At 37.5% G+C, this 26,604-nt stretch overlaps 1 protein-coding gene across 2 annotated transcripts; it reads right to left on the bottom strand.

The window, feature by feature from the left end:
- Positions 1 to 127: 127 nt before the first annotated feature.
- On the bottom strand, positions 128 to 24,001 carry LOC123806955 (uncharacterized protein FAM241A-like). 2 transcript variants are annotated; one of them, XM_045820438.1, is made up of 2 exons: positions 23,711 to 24,001; positions 128 to 2,317 (listed from the first exon to the last, which is right to left on the bottom strand). In XM_045820438.1, exons 1-2 carry the CDS (start codon positions 23,888 to 23,890, stop codon positions 2,072 to 2,074), a joined length of 426 nt encoding a protein of 141 aa, XP_045676394.1. In that variant the 5' UTR covers positions 23,891 to 24,001; the 3' UTR covers positions 128 to 2,071. The 2 variants fall into 2 exon arrangements, with proteins under 2 accessions (XP_045676394.1, XP_045676395.1); XM_045820439.1 differs by having other exon boundaries at positions 23,720 to 24,001.
- Positions 24,002 to 26,604: the final 2,603 nt, after the last annotated feature.

The following is a 26,604-nucleotide window of genomic DNA, read 5'->3' as shown; positions in this document are numbered from 1 at the left end:
AATATATTCTATAAAAGAAAATATTTTATATTCATTAAATAAACAGAGTTTGTTTTTTCCCTATCAAACAATTTGATGGTATACTGCTCTAACCAATAATATATGCAGAAAGAATAGCAGCAAAATATCTCATTTCTTTATATAATTTAATATATACACTATTAATATAATATGCAGATACACAGTATTGTTAGTACTAAATAATTACTATTAAAACATCAGGCATGGGTAGAACGAGAGTTGCTTTTGTGCATACTACATCTTTTTCACATTCCAAAGGGAAATTAAAATTCCTGATAGCACAGAAATGAATGCACTTTTTAATATTTAATGCAGATATAAATATCTCATGGCTTCTATTAAAAACTTCAAAATTCTACTGTGCGCAAGTGAGGACATCATTTTCAAATAACTTCCACATATGCTGAGTTTGTAAAAGTGACCATAAAAACACTGCAAGCTCACTGAGAACACAACGACAAAGTACAAAATCCTTTCTTGAAAGTCAGACTTTAAAAAGTCTGTATTTATACAAATGCACAATGCATTTTAGTGCCCTATGACTGGTATTTTTGATCAGGATTATCTAATTTTAGAAATCTAACTTGAACATTTTCCATTAATTTTCTGCTTCAGAATGGAAGACATTGAGAACTTGAAGAATAAATTTTTAAAACAGGATTGGGTAAAAACTTCACAAAGTGGAATAGTAAACATTTTACATACTTTAGTTATTGCCCTGCCAAAGATAAAAATGCCCCAAATGTCCCATTTTTGTCTTATTTAACATAAATTTTTAGATAATTATCTTAACTACTACCTCTCCTTTGCATATATAGAAACTCTTTGAGACAAAAGTGTAAAAATTTTAGGTTCTCTAACAAAATCTAAAGTATCACTAAGCCATTTTCCGTTTTCAAAGTGTATTTAAAGAAATGTTTATTTCAATATAAACCCCCAAAGCACCAAATTAAAACACATTAGTAACTTCATTTTGGCCTCAGAAAAATATTATTACAGTTGGCTAAATCCAAGTTCAAGCATTTGGTTTTTATTCTATAATACTTTAATTTCTAATACAGACATCAAAGAAAATGAGCTGATGTTTTTCCCTCAAAAGAATAGTTAAGTGTTTCAGCCATAATACAAATCGATTTTCTGGGGAAAAAAGATAAATCCATTCCAAGATAAATCAACTTTTAAAGTCTTAAAATAACTGCTATAAAAGAACTATAAAATATAAATTTTTGAAAAAAAATACATGGAAAATGTCTCTCTAGGAAAAAAATATGCAACTTGTTAGATACAAGAAAATACAGCATTATCCTGGGGTACAAACAACTATGAATCTGGCTTATGAGACTTTAAAAATTCACAAAAAGTAATTAGCACCAAAATTATATAAAACTTCAAATGATATACTGAAGTGATTCCAGGCCCAAGTGTTTCATTATAAAAGAGTTATATTTAACTTGGGAAGTTTCCCAAGCAATAATAAATGTATTATTTTCAATCTTTAGAAGATGTGTTAGTTTTACTGATTTTCATCAAAATATAAGGTAGTGTATAATAATTATCATTCACATTGGTTTGGGCTGAGCAGGGACAATAGAAATCCAAATCTTTTCCCAAATAATATGGGATTATTTGGTGGTGGTGGGTGGGGAGAAATTCCCCAAGCAAAACATTTTTAGCTCATTGGTTCATTGTGTTTCTTTTAAAATATCTTACTCTATAAGACCTATCTTGCTCAGTTTGAACACCATATCCTGTTACTGTCCCTGCTCACTTGGTGGTGTTATTTAAGATTTGGCATTGGAATAGTGTTATTTAAAAGTGGGCACAGATTATATTAAAACGAGTTTTAAATAAGCTACAAGATGGATATTGAACCCTGTTATAATCAGGAGTTGAATTTTATTTTAAACAACATCCACTTATAATTATATTACAAAACAGCACACTATTTGAAACAAGGCAAACTTTTTGGCTTTCATGTAGTAAAATATATAACTTTACTAATTATGTGTATGGCTACCAAATGTTGATCAACAGCTCCCTCAGCCATATTTTAATGTTGTACATAAATAATGACAAGGCAAAGAACAGCAACTAGTCCGAGGGCTTGTAGGCCAAGGAACCACAGCATAACCCAAAAGAAGATGACCACCACTGGTTCCACAATTCGCTCTCCAAAATACATCCTAGTAAAGCCCATGTTGATGAGGCTTTTGTTCAGTTCACCAAAAAGTGTTCCCATCTTTTTGTAGTCGTCTCCAATGGGATCGCCAGCGTGGTTCTGTGATTCTTCGCAATCCTTTAAAGACAGACAAAACAAAACATAAACATAAACATAAAGTGAGAAATAGGTGAAGGTCTTTAAGAATAAAGAATATCTCATAACTCTTCATCTTCCAAAGTACTGGACATACTTCTCATAATCATTCAATAAATACTTGGGAATATTCCTTTTGACTGACATAGAACAACTATCTGTGCATATCTTTTAAGAATATGGAAAGCACTGATATCTTTTCTGTGGAAATCAACATTGACTGGACCCTCAACTGCCAGAATACTGATTTACAAGATGAAGGAAGGAGCTGATTCATTTCCATTCACTCTCTAGTTTCCTGGAATCACACAAAGACAGCTTAGCTGCTTGCATGAAGAATCGAGTTTATGAATATTGCTCTTATCAGTGGCCATGATTTCAATAACATTTCCCCACCAATTTCCTGTTTTGAGGCATGACCCTGAATTTGTAAGTAAACTTTTTAGGGCATTTCTTTGATCCCAAGACTTTAAGGAATCTAGCCTCAGCTGACTGGAGCACATCTTGCTGCTACTATTGAGCGATTAAGCGATCCTCGGTCATTACTGCTATCTCAGCCTTAGCCCCAGATAGAGAGATGTCAGTGTAGGCCCTAGCAAAGTTTCCTGTCTAAATTTTACAAATGTCTTAAAATGCCTCTTATTAATCTCATTGGGGGATATAGTTTACAAATAGAAATAATTTTGTACAATAAGCCAAACAGTCCACCTAGATGTCAGTGCTCCAGAAAATGTCCATGTGTATCCAATTATACATGACAAGAGAAAAATTCTGAGATGCTCCCCAATTATCCAGCTGCTCATGTCAGTACTTGCAGACTTAGGACTCACTTTCACATTATGTAATGAATAATGATTCTTCAATTGTTTAAATCACCCAGAGCTAGCAGTAAATTCAACAGTGTAATAGGGTCCAGCCTTTTCTGTCAACATCACAAACTTTTTGCTTTGGCTGTCATCGTCATGGTACTTGAGAGGGACACCTTCTGTGTCTGCTTTCACTCCATGTCACTACAAGTTTCTCTCTGTCTGACATAGGTTCTCCTTGACTTTTTGTTAGTCTCCTTATGTTCAGTGAAGCAGATACTTTAATAGCTTACACCCCTTTGTTTTTGTTAAGATTGCAGCTATGGTGACATGAGACATGCCTGACTGACAGACAGTAACCATCATTGATTTTCCACCCTCATAGTCCTTAATCACTTTTTATTTCATTTTCAGGTCAATCACTGGACACCAACTCTTACTGGCAACATCAGCAAGTAGATATTGCATGCTTAGGAACAAAACAACATGGGATTATATCAAGCACAAGAGAAAATGATGCAAGCAAGAGATACAGTAAACATAAGATGTATGAGTTGCTGCTGGTATAACATGGCACACTATTTTTTATAAGTATAAAGAATACACTCTAAATGATAAAAAGTACAGTGTAGTAAATACATAAACCAGTAACATAATCCTTTATCATTATCAAGTGTTATATATTGTACATAATAGTAAGTGCTATACTTTTTTAATACAACTGACAGCGGAGTGTTTTTACACTGACATCATCACAAACACGTGAGTAATGTATTACACTACATTATGGTGGTGATGACAAGTTAGGCACTAGGAATTTTTCGGTTCCATTATAATCTTACGATACCACTGCGTGTATGTGGTCCATCACTGACTGAGATGTTGATATGCAGTGCATGATTGTAGAAGTGGTCCAATGATCATACACAGGTAGCCTTTATAAATATAAATTTTTTACTGAATTATGGAGAGACAAACATTTAGAGGAAGAACAATGATAGAAATGCATTTTAGTCAGTTTCAGAGAACTTTTAGAACAGTCCTTCTCCCCCAAAATACTAGAACTCAATCCACTCTACCATCTCACTCAACCTCTCAAAAGACAGACATTTCTTAAAAAAGATCTTATTACCTTCTTTAAAAAAACATTTTGTTTATTTTTACGGAGAGAGGAATGGATGGATAAAGACAGGGAGAGAAACACTGATCAGTTGTCTCTTGCATGTCCCCAACCAGGGACCTGTTATGCAACGCAGGCACATCCTCTGCCTGGGAATTGAACTGGTGACTTCAGTTTGCAGGATGACAACCAACCCACTGGGCCACACCAGTCAAGACCTTTTACTTTCATTTAAAAGGGCAGGCGCCTCACATATGCAAAAAACCTACATTGATGTTTATCACATCATTCTTTGATAAATAAACACATGAAAATAGATAGTAAAAAGCAGTAGTATACATTTTAAAAACCTTTGGCTAGTTATATATTTAGCCCTCTAGGCCTTTATTTTTTCTTTGCCATGTAGAACCAACAATCTACCATTTCAACTATGAATTCATAGCCACATTCTTCTGTACTCCCTGATTTTTGCTGGACTCTGATTTCCCTGTCTCTCCTCCTAGACTAAGAATTGTGTTCAGATCTGTTACCTTGGTGTTCTTGGTACTCCTTCCATATTCTGAAATCTTTTCAGTCACCTCTTGATAACTGTCCATCCAATTCCTCATATTTATTGTTCCAAATCTTTCCCACTGTTCTATCTTCTCCCTCTTAGAGGTACTTCCATTTTCTTTTAAGGGTAACCAATTTCATAATCCCAGATGATCCCATCCATACACCTAAGTATGAAAATGGATTTTATACTGTAATACACCTTTTTATTCCTAAAACAAAAGAAACAAAATAGAAATCCTGATTACAACTGGAACACTTGTCTGTTAGGCCAGTCACATTTCCTCTTCAGACAAAACAGCAAAGTTATTACAAAAATCAGAGGCATTAGTCAGAATCTGAAGCACTAACTAGATGAGGACTGATTCCTAAAAGCACTGGATCTATCACTGATGCTGCTGTTATGGCTGTTTGACCATACAAAATCTATTGAAAGAATCACCAACATATATGACTTTGTAAATACCTTTCAAGTCTAATTTTAGAACAGGAGTTTTAACATCTAGGCCAGTGATTTTCAACCGGTGTGCTGCAAGAATTTTTAAAACATGCAACACCACACTAGTTGAAAATCTCTGCTCTAGACCAAGGAGTATTTGTATAGCTTTATGACAGTCTGAAAATTCTACTTGCTTATTCTATTATATATCTTTTCCACATTACATTTGAAGACTTAAAGATTAATATGACTTGTATGTTTAATAGAACTCTGCAAATATATGAGCCATCCTTGTTAGAGTTATATCGTCTTTAAAATTAATTTTTCTGTCATTAATTTCTCACTCAGATCTATAATGGGATTTTGCCTCAAAGCAAAGTTAACAGTACTTAGGAATCTGACAATTTTTCAAACAGTTATACAAAGGCCACTCATATAACAATGTTTAGGAGTTGTTTATTTGTTCTATACAATAACACCTTCTTATTTTACACACTGCAGTTTTTGTCAAATCCAGTGATTGGCTGATTTTTTTTCTTTGCAGTTATGAAATAACCATTGTGGTGCAATTCTTATTAAATAAAATGCCTATTAAATTATCAATCAACCATTTGTACAAAGTGAGAAAAACGTTTAATTGGTTTTTATAAAATTGTTTTATTGTTGTTCAAGTACAGTTGTCTACATTTCCAACCCCCTCCCCCCACCCCAGCCATCCCCACTTCCCTCCCGATTCCACCCTTTCTTTGGTTTTGTCCATGTGTCCTTTATAGTTGTTCCTGAAAACCTTTCCCCCCTTCCCCCCATCATATCCTCCCATTTCCCCTCTGGTTACTTTCAGTTTGTTCCTAATTTCCATGTCTCTGGTTCTATTTTGCTTGCTTGTGTGTTTTGTTGATTAGGTTCCACTAATAGATGAGATCATATGGCCTAGTTTATTTCACTTAGCATAATGGTCTCCAGTGCCATCCATGCTGTCACGAAAGGTAGGAGCTCCTTCTTTCTTTCTGCTGCATAGAATTCCATTGTGTAAATGTGCCATAGTTTTTTGATCTATTCATTTACTGATGGGCACTTAGGTTGCTTCCAGCACTTGGCTATTGTAAATTGTGCTGCTATGAACATAGGTGTGCATAGGTTCTTTTGGATTGGTGTTTCAGGGTTCTTAGGGTTTAATCCCAGCAGTGGAATTGCCAGGTCAAAAGGCAGTTCCATTTTTAGTTTTCTGAGGAAATTCCATACTGTTTTCCACAGTGGCTGCACCAGTCTGCATTCCCACCAACAGTTCACTAGGGTTTCCCTTTCTCCACATCCTCTCCAACACTTGTTTGTTGATTGGTTTATGATGGCCATTCTAAGTGGTGTGAAGTGGTGTCTCATTGTGATTTTGATTTGCATCTCTCTGATGGCTAGTCATGCTGAGCATCTTTTCATATGTCTCTGGGCCCTCTGTATGTCCTCCTTGGAGAAGTGTCTGTTCAAGTCTTTTGCCCATTTTTTAATTGGGTTTTTTGTCTTCCTGGAGTGGAGTCATGTGAGTTCTTTGTATATTTTGGAGATCAAACCCTTGTCTGAGGTATCATTGGCAAATATGTTTTCCCACATAGTTGGTTCCTTTTTCCTAAAGAAAATGTTGTTTTCTTTAGCCATGCAGAAACTTTTTAATTTGATGAGGTCCCACTTGTTTATTCTTTCCTTTATGTCCCTTTCTCTAGGGGATATATTTTTGAAAATATTGTGTGTGGAATGTCTGAGATTTTCCTGCCTATGTTTTCCTCTAGGACTTTTATGGTATCACGACTTATTTTTAAGTTTTTTATCCACCTTGAATTTATTTTTGTATATGGTGTGATTAATTGGTTTTCATTATTTATGGCACTTAAGAATCTATAGGAATCTGCTCTTGTAGATAAAAAAAAGAGTATGTGGCTTTATTTTTTATGGAAAAATTGTTTTGAAAAACAAGTATATCTACACAGAGCCACCTTACTTTATAATAAAAGTATATTAGTTGTTTTAATTTTAGTTGAGTGGTGATAAAGTGAAAAAAAATGACAAGTTTTCTGCCTATTTTAATAGTCTGTAATTAAATTCTAAAGTTCTGATTCTTGCCCTGGCTGGTGTGGCTCAGTCGATTGAGTGCTGAGCCTGTGAACCGAAGGGTCGTTGGTTTGATTCCCAGTCAGGGAACATGCCTGGTCTCTAGTAGGCCGTGTGAGAGGCAACCACACATTGATGCTTCTCTCCCTATCCCTCCCGCTTCCTGTTGCTAAAAATAAACAAATAAAAAAAGTAAAGTTTTGATTCTCTCCCCTTAGCATGTTTTATACCTGCATTTTATCCAAATACACCACTTGTAGCAAGCCTGCACAGTCCAGACTGATTTGCCAGACTACTTACAGCTACTTACTTCCAGGAAACCACACTTTTGTTCTTAGTGTGCATCATGTCCTCACAGAGTACCTCTAATCTTTGATTACTGAAAACTCCAAAATTCATAGTTCTTGACTCACAGAACAGTCTGGCTTGCAAAAGAAACCATTTAGCTAATTAAGTTCAATTCAATAAATACTATTTGAATGCCTACCATGAGCAAGGTAAGTGCTCTGGAGTACACAAAATAAATAATCCATATTCTCTGACATTAAGCTGCTTAATATATATGAAAAGATATGTACTCAAATCACTATATTAAAATATTGCTGCACACTCTCTTAGTAGTTAAAATGATGTATAGTTTTATAAAAGATTCATAGTTTTACTTTGTTTTTTAAAAATATTTTTTATTTTAATTGTTGCAGTACAATTTTCTATCTTTCACTCCCATCCCAGCCCACCCACCCAGCCCTCCCCTCCTCATAGTTTTACTTTCTGAGCATTACTTTTCAGCTCGGGGAACTGTCAGATCTCTAGACTTGTATGCTCAACTATCTATCTAGCATTTCCACAGTGATGTGTTACAGGAAACTCAAACTCAACATGTCCTGTACCTAACTTGTAGTTACCTGCCTTAAATTTGGTCTTCCTTCAGGATCCCCTACCTCAGTGAACAGCATAATGCAGAAGTGCAAGCAAGAAGCCTGCTGGTCACTCTAGATGTCTCCACTTCTTTGTCCTTTTTGGTCAACTCTTTAAATCCTCACCAGGGGACATGCTTATTGATTTTAGAGAGAGGGGAAGGGTGGGAGAGAGCGAGAGAGGAGAGAAACAAAATGTGAGAGAGAAACACTGATGGTTGCCTCTTGCACACACCTGGACTGGGGACTGAGTGGGATGAACCTGCAACCTAGGCATGTGCCCTGATCAGAACCCACGACATTTTGGTTTAAGGGCCAAACTCCAACCAACTGAGCCACATCGGCCAGGGCCCTTTTGGGTCAACTTTTGCTAGTTCATTTCCCTCAGAGACTTATCTGTAGATCACCCTCTCTTCTGACTGTATAGTCTCTCCTGATGGAGATTTTATTAATGTTTCTATGGTTTATATGTTGAAGATTTTCAAGTTTTTAAATTACACTCTGGGCAAGAAAAAAATTAGTGAAATATTTTTAATCTCTTCAGAAAAACATACCTATAGTTTTAATTTCATTTCCCCCCATTTTAAAATGGAATGTCCCTGAATTTTTAAAAAAGATTTTATTTATTTTTAGAGTGGGGAAGGGAGGGGAAAGAGAGAAAGAGAGAGAGAGAGAGAGAGAGAGAGAGAGAGAGAGGGAGGGAGAGAGAGAGAGGGAGGGAGGGAAACATCCATGCAAGAGAGGAACATCGATTGGTTGACTCTCCTATATGCCTTACCCAGGGTCGAACCTGTGACCTAGGCAAGTGCCCTGAGTGGGAACAGAACTGGTGACCTTTCACTTTGTGGGATGACGCCCAACCAACTGAGCCACTGTGGTCAGGGCCTCCCTGAATTTTCATTTGCTTATTCCATTTATTCAATTAACTTATTAAAACACACATATTCCAAGCATTTCCTTCTCACAAAAACACTACATGGCAGATGTTATTAAACTCCAGAGGTCAAGTGACTGCCTCAGATCAGGCAGGCATGCAGCCAGGATTCAAACTCAGGAGTCTTATGATGATAAAGTCTGAGCTCTTTCCAATAAACTGCTCTTCAAACCTCTAAACTCCTTAGTGCAAAGGAACTCAATCAGGTATTAAAAAGAAAGCAGTTTGTTTATTTTTTTAAAGAATTTATTTATTTATTTTTAGAGTGAGGGGAGGAAGAAAGAGGGAGAGAAACATTAATGTGTGGTTGCCTCTTACGTGTCCCCTACTGGGTACCTGGCTTGCAACCCAGGCATGTGCCCTGACTGGGAATTGAACCTGCAACCCTTTAGTCTGCTGGCTGGCACTCAGTCCACTGAGCCACAGCAGCCAGGGCAGAAAGCAGTATGCTTAAACAAATTTCTTATGTGTGATTACATGATACTCCTTAAGAAATGTAAAAGATGAAATCTGCCAACTCAAGTAAGTCCACAATTAATTTACTCTTCCCTCTTATCTTTCCACAAAGGATTTGAATTGCCTTATAGAACAACAACAACAAAAATTAAATAAAACAGTAATAAAAAACAGCAAATTGAAAGAGGGAATGGGTGAGAAAGAACTGAGAATCTACTTTGGGGAAAGATATTTTACCTCAATTACTAAGACTTGGCCTCAAATTTGGCTCTCCCTTCCTAGGGATCCAAAGTAAAAGGAGAGGCAAAGGCAGATAAGTTCTTTTCACTTCTTTCAGGTCTGTGCTCAAATATCACCCCAGTAAGCCCTTCCATGGCTGCCTTATTTAAAATAGCAACCCTACCCTATACCCATGTCCCCTATATCCACCTTCCCTGCTTTAATTTTGTTTTCCAAAGCACTGATAACCCACTGATGTGTTGCTCATTTGGTCACTGTTTCTGTCTCCCTACTACAATGCAAGATCAATGAGGAAGAGAATTGAGCCTGTTTTTGTTTGCTTTTATGTATCATGAGTACCTATAGCAGTGCCTGGTAAACAGCAGGAGCTCAATAAATTATTTTTTTCAAGTTAAATTTATTGGGGTGACATTGGTTAACAACATTATATAAGTTTCAAGCATACAATTCTATAATACATCATCTCTATATTGCATTCTGTGCTTGCCACCCGAAGCCTAGTCTCTCTCCAGCACCAATCTATTTGACCCCCTTTACGTTCCTCCTCTCCTGACCCCTCAATAAAATTTTTGAATCCATGAATGAGAAGTATGTTAGCCAGCACAATAAGGACCAAACAAATACAGAAAACATCTATTAATACAATGACTATAATTAGTTGTTAAGGCAATTGATATCCAATACAAGTGGAGAAAGAATTTTCAGTATATGGCAAAGTGGTTAGCACAACTGAATTCTAAAATTAGTGGCCAAGAATAGAGTGCTCAGAGACTGATTTCAAATTATCATTTAAACTCCAAAGGAAAAAGTATTGTCATCACAAAATAACAGAATCATTATAGCCTTTTGATTATACTACTGTTAAATAAAGTATGTATGCATTCATACTCAATAATGAAGCAATACATCTGGTATTTTCTTTAATTTTTTCTTCATATATTTATCAAGTTTTTTATACCATGTACCTTTTGATACCAAGGATGATTATGCTGTTTAATTATCTATGAAGAAATCATTTCATTTTTGCCCTTCTTTAAATTTAAGAGCTTAAACTATGTGCTTCTACACTCCTGTGAAACTGTTCAGTAGACAGTAAACTGTTTAGCTCTGAAACCAATAACCATTCAACATATAGATATAGTATGCTAGATGATATGAACAAGAAATTGGGATTTGTATGCTATAAAAAGTAGTCATAGCTATAGAATCCTTGAAGCAGCAATGTTGTTCTCATCAAAACTTGTTTTTTTAGTAGTTATCCTGGTATCAGGCTAATCTTAGTTATATAACTCATCAGAAAGAATTGCAAATATAAATCAATCCCTGTTTTCACATGTGTATAAATCATGCATTTTCACCTGCACATTGAATGTATGTATACAATATTACCATGAAAGAAGATCAGAATTTTTTCTAGAAGCATGAAATATTACAAGTATAAAGAGAGAAATCAAGTACACTAATAATCTATTCTATGTAGCAATTTTTAGAAATTATTTTATTATTGTAAGAAAATAAAGAATAAGCAAAAAAAGGGATGTCTCCATGAAAAACTATACATTGTTTAGAATATTCTACAGTCTTCATGGCTTTTGAGCTATTCTGCAGGTTTGTAGATAACTGATAGCAATGCAAAATAATTCTTATCTATATAAATGCAAACAAATTCTGTTGCAGTGAAGGCTCAAAAGTCTTTCCTCCCTCCGCCTATGGAATGAGCCAGTAAATTTCATGTCCATGTGTAAGTTCAACATCTTTTTCCATATACATTTTTATTTTTATTTTTATAAGATTTTATTTATTTAATGCAAGACATTATTCAATGCCTTATACTTAGCTAGTTCCTGTTGTACTTCCTGCCTCTCCTCTCAAAGGCTTTTGTAGATGAGTTTTTAAAAAGACTTTATTTATTTATTTTTAGAGAGAAGGGAAGGGAAGTTGAAAGAGAGGGAGAGAAACATCAATGTGTAGTTGCCTCTTGCGCACCCCCTATTGGGGACCTGGCCTGCAATCCAGGCATGTGCCCTGACTGGGAATCAAACCAACAACCCTTTGATTCACAGGCTGGAGCTCAATCCACTGAGCCACACCAGCCAGGGCCATTTTTGTTTCTTTGGTTTTTTGTTTGAATCAGTTGTAACATTTATCTGATTTTCTCATTAATGATGAGGTAAATAAAATCCTTAACATGTGTTCATTTTACATGTAACAAAAGCTATAACTCTGCCTCTTTTTGAAAAACTATCCTTTATAATTACCATTACTACAATGGCTAATCAGAATTTTAACTGTGTTTTGTTCCTTTTTATTGAATTTATTGGGGTGATACTGGTTAAAAAATTACACAGGTTTCAGGTGCAGGGTTCTGTAACACATCATCCGTGTATTATATTGTGTGTTCACCACCCCAAGTCAAGTCTCCTTCCATCACCATTTATTCCCTTTACCCTCCTCCACTTCCCTCTCCCTTGCTATCACCACATTGTTGTCCCTGCCCATGAGTTTTTTCTCAATCCCTCCACACCTCCCAAACCAGCCCCGACCCCAACAACTGGCACCTGCTCTCTATGAGTCTGTCACCATTTTGCTTGTTAGTTCCTTTTGTTCATTAGATTCCACATGAGTGAAATCATCTGGTACTTGTTTTTCTCTGATTGGCTTATTTCACTTAGCATAATAATCTCCAGGTCCAAGCATGCTGTCACAAAGGGTACAATTTCTTTCTTTTAATGAGTAGTATTCCATTGTGTAAATGTACCACAGATTTTTTTATTCACTCATCTACTGATAGACACTTGGGCTGCTTCTGAATCTTGGCTATTGTAAACAACACTGCAATGTAACAGGGGTGCATGAAGGGAACCACCCAAAACTAAAATTACCTTCTGGAGGGCGAGCCCCTTGTAGTACAAGCTTCCCCCGCTTGGTGAGTGTTCTAGGAACCCAACTATATCAGTGTACCAGCTGGTGTTGTTGTGAAAGACTATGGTCAACTTCAGAATATTTTTTTGAGACTCTCTCAACAAGTTTGCTCATTTCATGATGGATGATTTATAAGCATACCTGCCCACACCACACTGCGTATTCAGCAGTTTTTTACCATAAACAGCATGACCTTTAGGGTGCCCCACCCTCCTCATTCACCTGATATCTCACCCCTGAGTGATTTTTTTTGTTTCCCTGGATGAAAGAAGTCCTCAATGGGAAACATTTTGCTGATGTGAAAGAGGTGAAACAAAAAAATGACAGAAGCACTAAAAGGCATTGAAATTGATGCGTTAAAAACTATTTTGAGCAGTGGAAAAAAGTTTCAATTAGGTATATTGCATGAAATGGAGAGTACTTTGAAGGTGACTAAAGTTTAAACATGTAAGAGTAAGTACACAATTTTTAATAAATTTTGAATATAGTATTTCAGATTTCTTTGGATATATTCCCAGAAGTGGAATTGCTGGGTTATAAGGCAATTCAATTTTTTTTTTATTAAAAATATCCATGTTTTTCTTTTTGTGAAGTTATATACATTTTTTAAAAGATTTTATTTATTTATTTTTAGAGAGGGAAAGGAAGAAGATAGAGAGAGAGAGAGAGAGAAACATCAATGTGCGGTTGCTGGGGGTTATGGCCTGCAACCCAGGCATGTACCCTGGCTGGGAATCGAACCTGGGACACTTTGGTTCCCAGCCCACACTAAATCCACTGAGCTACACCAGCCAGGGCAATTCAATTTTTAATTTTTTGAGGTAACTCCATACTACTTTCCACTGTGGCTGCACCAATCTGCATTCCCACCAACAGTGCACTAGGGTTCCCTTTTTTCTACATCCTCACCAACACTTGTTTGTTGATGTATTAATGATAGCCATTCTAACAGGTGTGAGGTGATATCTCATTGTGGTATGCCATTACGTGAAGAATGTGATTAATTCAAGCTGTAAGTTAAACATTTCTACATTTTGTTCCATTCCTAAAATATAATATATTTAAAAATTTTTATTTAAAAAATTACTTATATTTAGGGACAGAGAAAGGAGGTAGAAAGGGAGGGGAAGCATCAATGTGTGGTTGCCTCTCACACAGCCCCCAACCAGGGACCTGGCCCACAACCTAGACCTGTGACCCTTTGGTTCTCAGGCTGGCACTCAGTCCACTGAGCCACACCAGCCCAGGCACTTTTTTAAAGAGATGAAGCCTGCAGTGATATTATTGAGTACCTTGTATATGCAGGCCAGTACAGCAGTCCTACCTTATCTGAAGGGAATTATGTCCCAAGATCCCCAGTAAATACCTGAAACCAGAGCACTAAACGCTCTGTATGCTATGTTTTTTTCTACACATACTTGCGAGGCACAATAGGAGATTAACAACAGTAACTAATAATGAAATAGAACAGTAACAACATAGTACAATAAAAGTTATGTGAAAAATGGTCTGTCTCTCAAAGTATATGTATTACTGTATGCTCTTTTTCTGGCGATGGAGATGATACAATGCTGATGTGATGAGTTGAATTGAGGTGACTGATGTAGGCACTGTGACAAAGTGTTAGGCTATGATATAAGGGAAACTTGAACACAAACACAGCAATACCTTGACAGTTGATCTGACATCCCAGAAAGCTACTGTGTGACTGATGGGTGGGAGTATGTACGGTGTGGGGATGCTGGACAAAGGGATAACTCATGTCCTGGGCGGGAAGAAGGGGGTACTTCTGGGGATTTCATCATACTACTCACAGCAGTGTGCAATTTAAAACTTATGAGTTGTTTATTTCTGGAATTTTTGTTTAATATTTTTGGACTCCCATTGACCAAAGATAACTGAAACCATGGATAAGGGGGAACTACTGTATGTTACCACAGGATGGAATAACTTATCTAATGAAAGTAGCCAAAATCAAACATCTTTCCTGAAAAACGTTCCTTCTCAATTCTCAACTTCCAGTAATGACAACAGCTCCTTTTATGTGTAATTACCTCTGAAAATCATGGAATAAGGAACTCTGATTACAATCAGCCTAAGGAAATTTGCCAGTCACAAAAAAACCAATCTTAAATTCCCTGCCTCTGTAGATGACATGCATATAGCTAAGTAAAGTTTTCATCAAAAAGATAAAAAGCAAAAATAAATTTTTTCATATTAATTGGAAGGGGGGAAAATCTAAAACACAGATGTTAGAAAAAATTATATCAAAGGTAGTATAGTGAAAAATAATTTAATTTTCTTAACAGTGTTTACATATTAAGTATTAATAACTTTATCTTTTATTTTCTGAAAGTTTCAAAACATTTTCACCTTGATTTCTCTTTGCTCAGAATTCTGAAAAGCTATCGTTGTTGCCGCAAGAAAACAGCAGCAACAAATAAAGTGAATCACTTCCTCCTCCTCTGCCAGGATAAGGCATAGTTGCCAGTGGGGTTAAATGGAAAAAACACTAGATATGGAAAAAGAATTAGATCAGAGGATAGAAAGTACATTTTGTATCAAGTTAATTAGAAATTCAGTTTCTCTGCTCAAATTAAAACTCCTCTTTGATTGTCTCATCAATTCCCTTAAATACACACATACAGGCCTGCTAAGCACCACCCTTAATCAACCACATGAGCATTTGGGACTGTTAAGGTTTTTGAAGCTATGTGGCTGCTAATTGCAACATAACTACAGAGAAGACAGAAACTGAAGATAGTGTGGCAAAGGCTTAAGAAGACATGGATCAAGATACAGAGTTTCTACTTAGGTATCTTAGGGCAAAAGCCAAAGCTAGTATCATGGTATGTTTTGTTTTCCCACTTCTCTGGAATAAGTCATTGAGACTTGTACAGAGGATGAACATTCTTTTTCTTAGCAAGAATAATCTATAACAAAAAAAAAAATCAAGTGTAAATCTACACAAAATGCAATGTAATGTAGGTTGGCAGGTTAATTTATTTATTTTTAGATAAATATGAAATACCTTATTTGATTTTTAGATTAAGAAATCTTAATACTTTATTCAGTAAATAAATATTTACTCATGAAATCTGAAAATTACATATATTAAAATTGTGGACAAAAAAGGTTTTATGGAAAGCAACCTCACAGGGAGATCTGATCATAAATTCTTAACTGGGAAGGTCATTGTGGGTAGTCACACCCCAGACATATAATTTCTTTACTGAGAGGCTTATTTTTGCCAAAGGTTTACACACCTTTGGAATGCCCACTTTCAGACTCTTCCTTATGATAACCTGACCACCCTTTCCGACTTCTCCTTCTAAAGCATGACCACCCTAAAGAGAGAACTTGTAATCCAGTCCCCCCACCAGCACGCTTAAGAATTTAGCTATTCTGTAAATCTGATCCCTGCCTTTTTCTCTCCCATATTCATGTTTTACAGTCCCTCCTTAACCTCAAATGCATTAAAGAAACTCCCAGCTTTTTCTCAGAAGCATTTTTCTCAGTCTGTTGAGATCTTGATTTTTACTAGGTATATTCTGTTTGGCTCAAACAGAGCCAAACAGAAATTCTCTCCAGGTTTGGATAGTCTTGTCGACAAAATTCAGTACTACCATGTGGCTGGTTGAGAGGAATAAGAAGGGAAGCAGGGAAAAAGATGAGGGATAGACGAAGGCAAAAGAGGGAGCTAATATTCATTGAAAGCCTGCTATAGGCATGCTGTATACAAAATGCCACTGAATCCTCCTAAGAACTTTAAGAAGTGAGTAGCATTACATCCATTAAAATGAGAACAGTGAGTCTCTCAGGCAGTGATTTTAAACAGGTGTGCCACAAGAATTTTTAAAACATGCAATGCCTGACTATTTAGTCAGGGACACTGACCTCCTTTCCCTTAGACTGTCAAATAGAAAGATGACAATAGGCACAACAACAATAGTTGTCCATCTGGTGTGAATGAGTTAAAATTATACCTATGTTTTTGTCAGATTGGTCTAAAAATATTTTTTTGATGTGCTGCAGAATTTTAGTAATTAGTTCATGTGTACCATGAGATGAAGAAGGCTGAAAATCACTGCTCTAAGGGATTAAGTAATTAGGATTACCCAGCTAATAAAGTAGTAAAGCTAGGACTCCAACTTGGAACTGTTCTACTCCATCATCTTTCTCACTGTTCCGTAATTCTCTGATTCTGCAGAGAAGAGGATGCAGTGTGGAGGAGATGTATGGAGCAAAAGAGAAAGTGGCTGGGAATAATAAAAGACAGAGAATGAGATGCTCAACATAGAGAGAGATAAAAAGATGAGTAGTAGGATAGGGGCAGCAAAGGATTTGAAAGAAAGCAAAATAGAGAAAGGTGCATTTATGGAGCTGCTAGAAGAGATGAGAGAAGATTAATTGGGAGACTACCACTGGAATATAGGCTTCAAGAAAATAAACATTTTTATATAAACCTTGGAATACCTATGAGCAGAGTAATTAATCTTGACAAGTGAAAGCACTATAACCCTGCCCAAAACCTGTAATAGTGCTCAATAACACATTTTGAGCACTATTGACATTTTGAGTTAGCTAATGCTTTCTAAAGGGAATGTTGTGTGCATTAGAGGATATTCAGCAGTATCCCTGAACTCTTCCTATTAGAGCCAGTTGACACCCCATCAGCCTTAACAATCAAAAATGTCTTCAGACATTGGCAAGTGTCCCCTGTGAGCAAAATTGCCTCTACTTAAGAGCCATTGATTTAGAGTTCACATTCTGAATAATATTTAAAAAATTAACAAAAAATGTCTACCATATGTAAAATTATTCCTTGAGTTACTCTAATGACTGGACGTCCTTGGGAACAACATTAGCTTAAGTTTAGGGCTGAATTCATCTAAACTCATAGCATGTGTTACAGTATTGCTTGCAAACTGCATTTAAAAAAAAGTGGGTATAAATGAATATCTAGCTTTGAATTACACAATCTAAGATTACTTACTTGTAATTATCTAAGGATGTAATTCTTAGGGATGTTTCAAGAGGCTTTAAAGAGTGTGACTCATTGACCTAATTCTTTCACTACTAGGAATCTATTTCAAGGTAGAACTGTGAGGATTTACAAACAAAGGTTTTCATTACAGCTTTGTTTATAAAAGAAAAATTGAAGAAAAATAAATGTGCAGTATTGAGGGAGTGGAATATTAGGCAACCCTAAAAATAAATTTCAAAAGAATTTTTGATAACATAGGAAAAAGACAAAACATGAAGAGCAGATACAACAAGATATAAAATTCAAATACTACATTCAATCATGGTAAAAATAGTTCTGTGTAACCCTTGCTGGTGTGGCTCAGTGGATTGATCTTGGGCCTGTGAACCAAAGAGTCACCAGTTCAATTCCCAGTCAGGGCACATGCCTGGGTTGTGGTCAGGTCCCCAGTAGAAGATGCATGAGAGGTTACCACACACTGATGTTTCTCGCTTTCTCTCCTTCCCTTCCCCTCTCTCTAAAAATAAATAAAATCTTTAAAAATGTATCTGTGTATACATATATACACATATAGAGAGATATATTATAATGCAGTAATACCGAATTTCTGAAATTTTATAACACAATCTAAGAGGATGGCAGATTTGTCAGTGACTGTTTACCCATCATATAGTGCTCTCTGTATATGTGAATCGATACTGGCTTTGGAGTTTGGAGACCTGCATTTTGGTCTCCTCTAGTACTATTTAGCTGTAGGAACTAGAACAGACCACTTGGCCTGGGGAAAAACTGTTGGCTAAGTTACCTCCATACACATATAGTACAGATAGTATGATGAACACTGTGGATTGTCTTGCTTATTATCCTCTAGTCTCTCATCACTTAGTGTGGTCCATGGGCAGAGACAGCAATAGCATCACTAGGGAGCTTGTTAGAGATGCAAAATGTCAGGTCTCACCCTAGACCAATGAAATTACAATCTGCACTTAACTAGAGCTTTGTATACAGATTAAATCTGAGGAGAACTCTTCTATTCCCTCTTCCTCCTAAGGTGACCTAACTGCAGAGTCCAAAAAACCTAATAATGGCATTTTTTAGGTTTCTTTCAGTCAGTGTTCTGGTTGAAAATTAGGTCCAAAAACTAAATGTGCGAGGGCTGCTCTACGTACTTTACATATACTATTAATTTGTAATTCTCCCAAAAACCCTGAGGTTCACACAACTATGATTGCCTTTATATAGATGAAGAAACTGAAGACCAGGAGGTTAATGAACTTGCTTAAATATCTATGAGAAAACATTGATCTGAAAGTTCCAGGCATTGCAAAAAGCAGAATGATGCATTACCACGGGAAAGGAAGCAAAATCAACCTTGTCTATAGACTGGATGATTATACACCTGGAAGATACAAAAAGTCAAGTCTAAGAAACACTACTACTTATCAGTATTAAAACTAATAAAAGAATTCAGAAAAGTAGCTAGTTAAAAACTCTATAAGGACCAATAGCTAGAAACCAGGAGCAAAAACATAATGTGGAAAAAAATCCCTTTCATAATACCAACAAAAATATAAAAGTTTAATACAGACTTTAGTATTTATAACTATTATAAAGATTGTAAAGCCAGGAACAGAGTGGATTTTCAATGATTATAAAACCATAAAAGACTAGCTCAATACTTCACATTACACATAAAGTGATTCTAAAGTGATTAAATACATAGGATAAAAAAACCCCATAAACATACATATAGAAGATAGATAATATTGATGGATATTTAATTAACTTTAGAATGAAAAAGAATACTCTAAACAAATATATACAGATATTTGTATATATATGGGGAGTGTATGTGTGTGTATGTATGTGTAATGTCTATGAATTAAAAAATGCCTTTTGCTAATAAAAATTTAAAGGATTTCTAAATCAAACAGCATAAAGTTATAAACAGCAAACAGGGCAAATATTTTAAATCAATGTGAAATAAGTAATAAATATAATAATGCCAAAAGAAAATATGGTCAAAGAATATTATTAAAAAGAAATACAAATATTTATATATATGAAGTACAAATATATGTGCACATACATACATACAACAATGGGAAAATGTAGGCTTACAGTGGTGAGTTGTATTACTATTAATTATTGTATTATTTATTTGTATTGCTTGTCTTTTTCCATTTGAACACCTGTAAACCTACTTGTGCCTACTCCTGTATATGATTTAAAAAACCTTTGCACCCGCATCTTACAACACTGATAATTTTTGCCTATTAAATTGGCAAAGATTAATCTATAAATTACTATTCTTTGCTGGCATGGATGGTTTCCAATCACCACTCTAACATACAAATGCTGGAAGTGAACACTGGTATATCCTTTCTTGAATGTAATTCTTAAGGATATTTCAAGAGGCTTTAAACAGTTTGACTCACTGACCTAGTTCTTCCACTTCTAGGAATCTATTTCAAGGTAGAACTGTGAGTATTTACAAGGTTTTCATCACAGCATTGTTTATAAAAGAAAAACTGAAGCAACATAAATGTGCAGTACTGGAGGCATGGACTATTAGGCAGCCCTAAAAATATTTCAAAAGAACTTTTGATAACATGGGAAATTGACAAAACATGAAGAGCAGATAAAACAAGATATAAAACTTAAATACTACATTATGTTAAAATATCTCTGTGTATATATACATATATGCACATATAGAGATATATTAATGTAGTAATACCAAATCTCTGAAATTTTGTAACAAAATATTCCTCAGTGTGGGATTTGAAATGCTTTTGTTTTCTTCTTTAGATCTTTCTATATTTCTACATTTTCTGAAGTACACATTACTTTTATAATCATAAAGAAAGACCTTAAAGCTAAAAATAATGATTTCAAAGTCAATCTAAGGACAATAGGATCTCTGTATGCTCCATGTAAGCAAGGCTATCTTAGGTTATACAGATGGTGAAGTGGATGCCACTCACAGTACAGACATATAATAAACGGACTCGAGATGTTTAATCTTGCAACTATGCAGCAGGGCAGACTCTCATACATAAAGTTACATGGCCTGCATAGTCATAAACACACTTGGATAATCTCTCATGCACACAATTACAAAGAGGCTTTACCTCTTTGTAAACACGCATGTAAGATAACTGTGCCCTATCCATTCAGTTCCTTGGGCATTTTGCCTCTTTTCCTTGCTTATCTCTCTGAGAGGACTGACTGGTACTTCAAACTTGACACAATTCCTTCATCTTGAGGACTTGGTCCATTCTTTAAAGTCTTCCTTTCCTAGGATACTTGATTTTAACCAGGCCTCCTTTGTCAATCATTTTACCTGGAAACACTCAGGCCAAAAGGACAGAGGAACCTTAGTTTTCTCTCAGATGGAGTGGCATCTAAAGACAAATTGTAAAAAGTGGGGCTGCAAATATCTCAGTTATTAAAACACCCATATTAATACCAGTATTTCAGTATTTCATAAAGTAAACACCAAAATACAGATACACTTCCATCTAGTATCATAATGACGATGAGCCAAAGACAGAGTTTGTATAGCCAGATCTGATGCAAGAGCATTCCAGTTTGAGGGAAGGGTGTGTGCTTTTCAGATAGAAGAGGAAAGAAAAATTGGCAAAGGAAAAGATGTATGTAGGGGAGCATTCAGCCTGGGGAAGAAACCTACTTCGTCAAATTATCAGGTAAGAGAAAACTCTGTGAAGGAAATAGTCATAGGAAGGGATTTAATACAGAAAATTGGGGGTTGACAAAAATCACTGAAAGAGCTGGAGGAAAAGTCAGGTGCCTTCTGGAGCTATTGTGGTAAAGAGAACACCACCCTAGCCTGATCCGGATATGAAGGAGCCGCCACTGCGCTGCTCCAGCTGCCACCGCCATCCCTGCAGCCAAGTCTCTCCCAATGTGAGCACGGCTACAGAGCTCTGGAACACAAAGTGATCCTGCTAAGCAGAAAGGACAGCAGGAAAACTGTCTCTGCCTCATTTCCAGCCAACTAGTTGTGGTCTGTTTCAGTTTATATCATTGTTTCCATGGAAAAGTTCATTTTAAGTTTTAAATAACGAGTTTACAACCAAGTTTTCAAAAATACTGTAATTTTTAGTCCACCTACCCTTAAAATAAAAAACACACACTGGTTTCCTAAAGAAAAACTAAACAAAACTCCCTAGGATATGCTTTATAGCTGTTAATTCCATTTTTCTCTCCCTCAGATATCTTTGTATCTGTTGTTACCTCTACCATCAATACAAGGCATTGCACACAAAGTTTTAAATTTCATTTGCAGGAGTTTAAAGCTGGAAAACAAGCCTTTATAATAATATTACCAAGAAAAGATTTATCACAGAAGCTTGCTTCTTACACCAATGGATTGGGTTGTACCAATATTTTGTTTATTTTTGGTCTCTTGATAAATTCTTTTTTGGTACTGATGTAGGAGGAAATGCGTATCTCGGGTGTTATTTTCAATTATTGTGTATATAGACTTAGGGTACATAAATAAATCCTGTGATAAAAATAAAATAACATTTGCAAAGGAGTACAGGAAAATGAATTCCCATGACATGCAGTGAAAGAAGCAGGTATGCAAAGTGACACATGTTTTCTAGAATATACTGTTTCAATCTTTTTTGTTTGTTTTAGCCTTTTTCTTTGTACCATAAACAGTTTTGGTAAGACCACAGAAATTGATGATGTGAAAGCCACAAAAGCATTTTACATGCTCCCTTATAGCCCTTTCAAAATTTACTCTGGGAATCTTAGCTCAAATCCACCACGCATCCTTACCTCGCCCACCCCTCAACTCTTGCCTTCACCAAGTGGGTTCCCATTGCCTCCTTCACCTTTCCAGTTGAACTACAGTAAGAGGAAACTAAGACCATTAGTTACTGAGTCAAGGCACGATTAAAAAAGAAAATCACCATGAAGAGAATCAGGAAGACTTCCTAGTTACTAATCATTCGCTTCAGTCACCAGGTCTTATATTGTCATAAAGATGAAAAATTACACTTCCACATGATGAGCAAGCCTAACGCTAAGGCTTATTTTGTATGTGCTACACACTTATTTCTGTTTCCTAAATGAAATAATACTAGAAGTTGTACTTAATCTCTTAGTACATTTAGTGCTGACACTGGAGTTTGTAAAATTAACAAAAAAGACATTGAGAAGAGTAATGACAGGAGACAGGTGTCAATTGTTTGTCCCAACAGTATAGGCTGTAGTAAAGGCAAATGATCATGTGAATTCCTGCTCCTTAATGTGATTCTGACAGTTAGCTTATTTCGGGTATTTCTGAATGTCTAATTATATTTTCTGGTGAAAGTTCATTCCACATATAATTCAACTTCTTTTATTAAATTTCTTGCCTAATTTTGAACATACCTGATGTGTTAGAATGCCTTTGGTACAGACTGAAAGCTACTTTGATTTTTTTACTTTTAAAATGAAGTTTAGCTGTCTGGTCCATGTAAAGAACTTGCTTCGGGAGAGGACCTGCCAAGACGATTATTGCAATGCTGGTTCCTACTCGCGCCTGAGGCACCGGCCGAACGTCTGGAGAAATCCACCCACACCTTACAGCGACATCAGGGGTGCGTTCAGAAATGCCTGGATGGAGGGCAGGAGGCGGGTGGCTGTCCCCTAAAACGCAGCACCCGGGGACAGAGTTAAGTTGAAAAAGAAGTGTTTACGTGGGAGGCTTCGAGGCAAGTGGCCACAGACCAGGGACCCCGCCAGGCTCAAGGCCCTGAGGCAGGCCAGAGCGCGGCCGTTTAACCGCTCTTCCGGGCGGACGCCCTCACGCGGGCCGCCGGGCCACGCCCTCCGCCGCCCGCGGCGCTCCGACACCCGCCGCGCCGCATTGCCCCACTCTCACCTCCTCTACCTTCTCTGGTGCCCGCCGTCCGAACTGCCGCGGGCTCGCCCCGGGCTCCCACTCAGTCCCCGCCGCCGCCTGCTCCGCCAGCGTGTCCCCGTCCTCGTGGCGTGCCCCAACGTCGCCGCTGCTGCTGTCGCTACCGCCCCCGCCTTCAAGGAGCCCCCGGGCCGAGCACATCCCAGCACTGGCGACCCGTCCGGGATCAGCCGCCCTGGCTCCTCACCGAAGTCTCCCCCAAGAGGCCACCGAACGGGCAGCCGTGAGTACCGGCTCCGCCTCAACCCCCGGTCGCCTGGGCGGAGCCCACGGAGGAGGGGCCACGGCGGGGGCGGGGCCGACGGGGCGTCTGCGAGACGGGAGAGCGAGGATAGGTGTGTTTTCGCGCGTTTGTCAGATCAGCTGTACCTAACAGACTGCGTTTGTGACAGAGTGTGTATGAGAGTGCATAACTTGCATAACTTTTATTAAATTTCTTGCCTAGTTTCGAACATACCTGATGTGTTAGAATGCCTTTGGTACAGACTGAAAGCTACTTTGATTTTTTTACTTTTAAAATGAAGTTTAGCTGTCTGGTTCATGTAAAGAACTTGCTTCGGGAGAGCCCCTGCCTAGACGATTATTGCAATACTGAGAGTGCATAACTATGCACACTTGCAAGTGCATAAATCAGTGAGAAATTGTGTATACGAAATTGTACGTGTAAGAGACTGTGAGATCACGAGTGTATGAGTGTGTTTGTGAGAGACAAACACACGCACTTACTCTCCAGTGGGATTCCCTGGTCTTGCCTGACACCTGTACGTGGGGATGTGCTACTGGCTGCCAGTCCTGAGTAGCTGTCCATCCTTTCCACGTAATACACGTTCTTCTTTTTTGTTCTTTTTGTCTCTTCTTTAGTATCTCTCTGAAGGTCTGTGTCTGTCTTTTCAGTGCTTCCCTAGTGTGTGTTGGTTGTTGGAGGCTTGGGAGCATGTGGTGGTGTAGTTGTCTGCCTTTGTGTGTATTTTTATAAATGGGTACGAATATGTCTCTCTCAGTGGCTGGTAATGGGGACACAACTAATTTAAAATTCCTTTTCTTACTACCTATGATATTGTGATTTATAATAAATACATGTATATTTGGTTTTGGTCCCCATTTGTAGCACAGAGCTCCTGAAACCTTGGAATTTCCTAAGTAAGGAGAGTGATAAAGGTGCCTTTTTTCCATTAATAAGGTTATTTTTGAAAAGCCTCTAGTAGCTTAAGGATGGGAGAACCAGCCACGTGATTAGAGGGCTGGAATTTTCAATCCCATCCTCTGACATCTGGGGAGCAGGAGAGAGGGGCTGGGGTTGAGTCAATCATGGGATAGGCAAAGATTCAATCATTCATGCCTGTGTAATGAAGCCTCCACAGACAGCCCAAAGGACTGGAGTTTGGAGAACTCATGGGTTAATGAACACACTGAGATGTCAGGAGAGTGGCATTCCCCCAGAGACGCAGGAAGCTCTGTGTCCCTTCCTACACACCTCACCTCTGTATCTCTTCATCTGGCTGTTTATCTGTATTGTTTATCTTAGCCTTTATAGTAAACTGGTAAAGATAAGTATGTAAATGTTTCTCTGAGTTTGTTACTGGCCCCAAGTTCACTGTTCCTGATGCTTCAAACACCCAAAATTCAAAACGTCAGAGTTTGGAGTAAGGAAAAGGTTGTTGATCAAGAAGATGGGGGACCTTAGTAGTTCCTCAAATCCATCTGAAGAAAGTACTGAGTTCAGGCTTTTTTTTTTTTTTTTTATATCAAAGGGAAGAAAAACGGGAGGGGCAATAGGTGATTGATGACTGAAGACATCTGGGCACCAACAAGGTTTCCAGGGAGACTGAGAAATCTCTAAATCTCTTTGTTCCTAGTCTGAGGATATATTTTTATTGATTTTAGAGAGAGAGGAAGAGAGAGGGAATGGGAGAGAAAGAGAGAGAAAGAAACATTGGTATCAAAGAAAAACATCAATTGGTTGCATCCCGTATGCACCACATCTGGGGATTAAACCCATAACCTAGGTATGTGCCCTGACTGGAAATAGAAACCGCAGACTTTTGGTGTACAGGATGATGCTACAACCGAGTCACCCAGCCAGTACATTTTAAAACTCAACCAGAATTCCTCTAATAATTAGCATGTCTATGGCAGGAACTATTGGCCTGAAGGCCATGGAACAATGCAGGCTGGAATAATATGGAGTCTGAGAGACCTAGTATTTAACTCTGTTACAAGTTCTGTGAGCTACTATAATGTCACCAGCATAAGTTCGTGACATAGCCTTTTCTATAAGTCAGCCTTTGGTCCCAACTCAGATCCTCTGATTTGGGCCTTAAGAACCAAAAGTGCTGAGCCCCTTGTACGGCCACTAGTCCTACAGGTGATGCCACCACCAAAAAACAACAGGGAGCCAACAAAGGTGACTGCTATTCATTCAGACTCTATTAATGCAGGTTTGCTCAGCTTTAATTAATGCAGATTTAATCCAAATCTATACTAATGTAATAACAATACTAATCACTCAGAAACAATCAGTAATAACATCACATGAGAGAATTGGGGAATAATGAATTCAACCCCCAGAGTCTCAGTCTGTGGGTCTGAGGGACAGCATGGTGGTGTGCAAGGGAGCCATCATTGTCTTGCAAGGAAGGATCTCTAGAGCCTGGTGGGCAGCAGGGCAGATGAAGTCCTCAGACCAGCAGGGCAGGGCAGAGCTTCTGGTGGCCCATGCCATGGCGTGGAGCAGCACTCTGGTGTGTGGAGCTTGCTGTCTCAGCAGTGGTCTGGAGCCTGCCTCAATTATACCTTGAGGGTGGTAGACTCCATCCCTCTGGGCTTCTTGATGAGTGTCTTGGCACCCCTGGTGT

The sequence above is a fragment of the Phyllostomus hastatus genome, unplaced genomic scaffold (genome assembly GCF_019186645.2).
Source record: "Phyllostomus hastatus isolate PE091 unplaced genomic scaffold, TTU_PhHast_1.1 phas_scaffold_39, whole genome shotgun sequence".
Lineage (NCBI taxonomy): Eukaryota > Metazoa > Chordata > Mammalia > Chiroptera > Phyllostomidae > Phyllostomus > Phyllostomus hastatus.
Note: the sequence above shows the minus strand (reverse complement) of the source record. Positions and strands in the feature narration are given on the sequence as shown.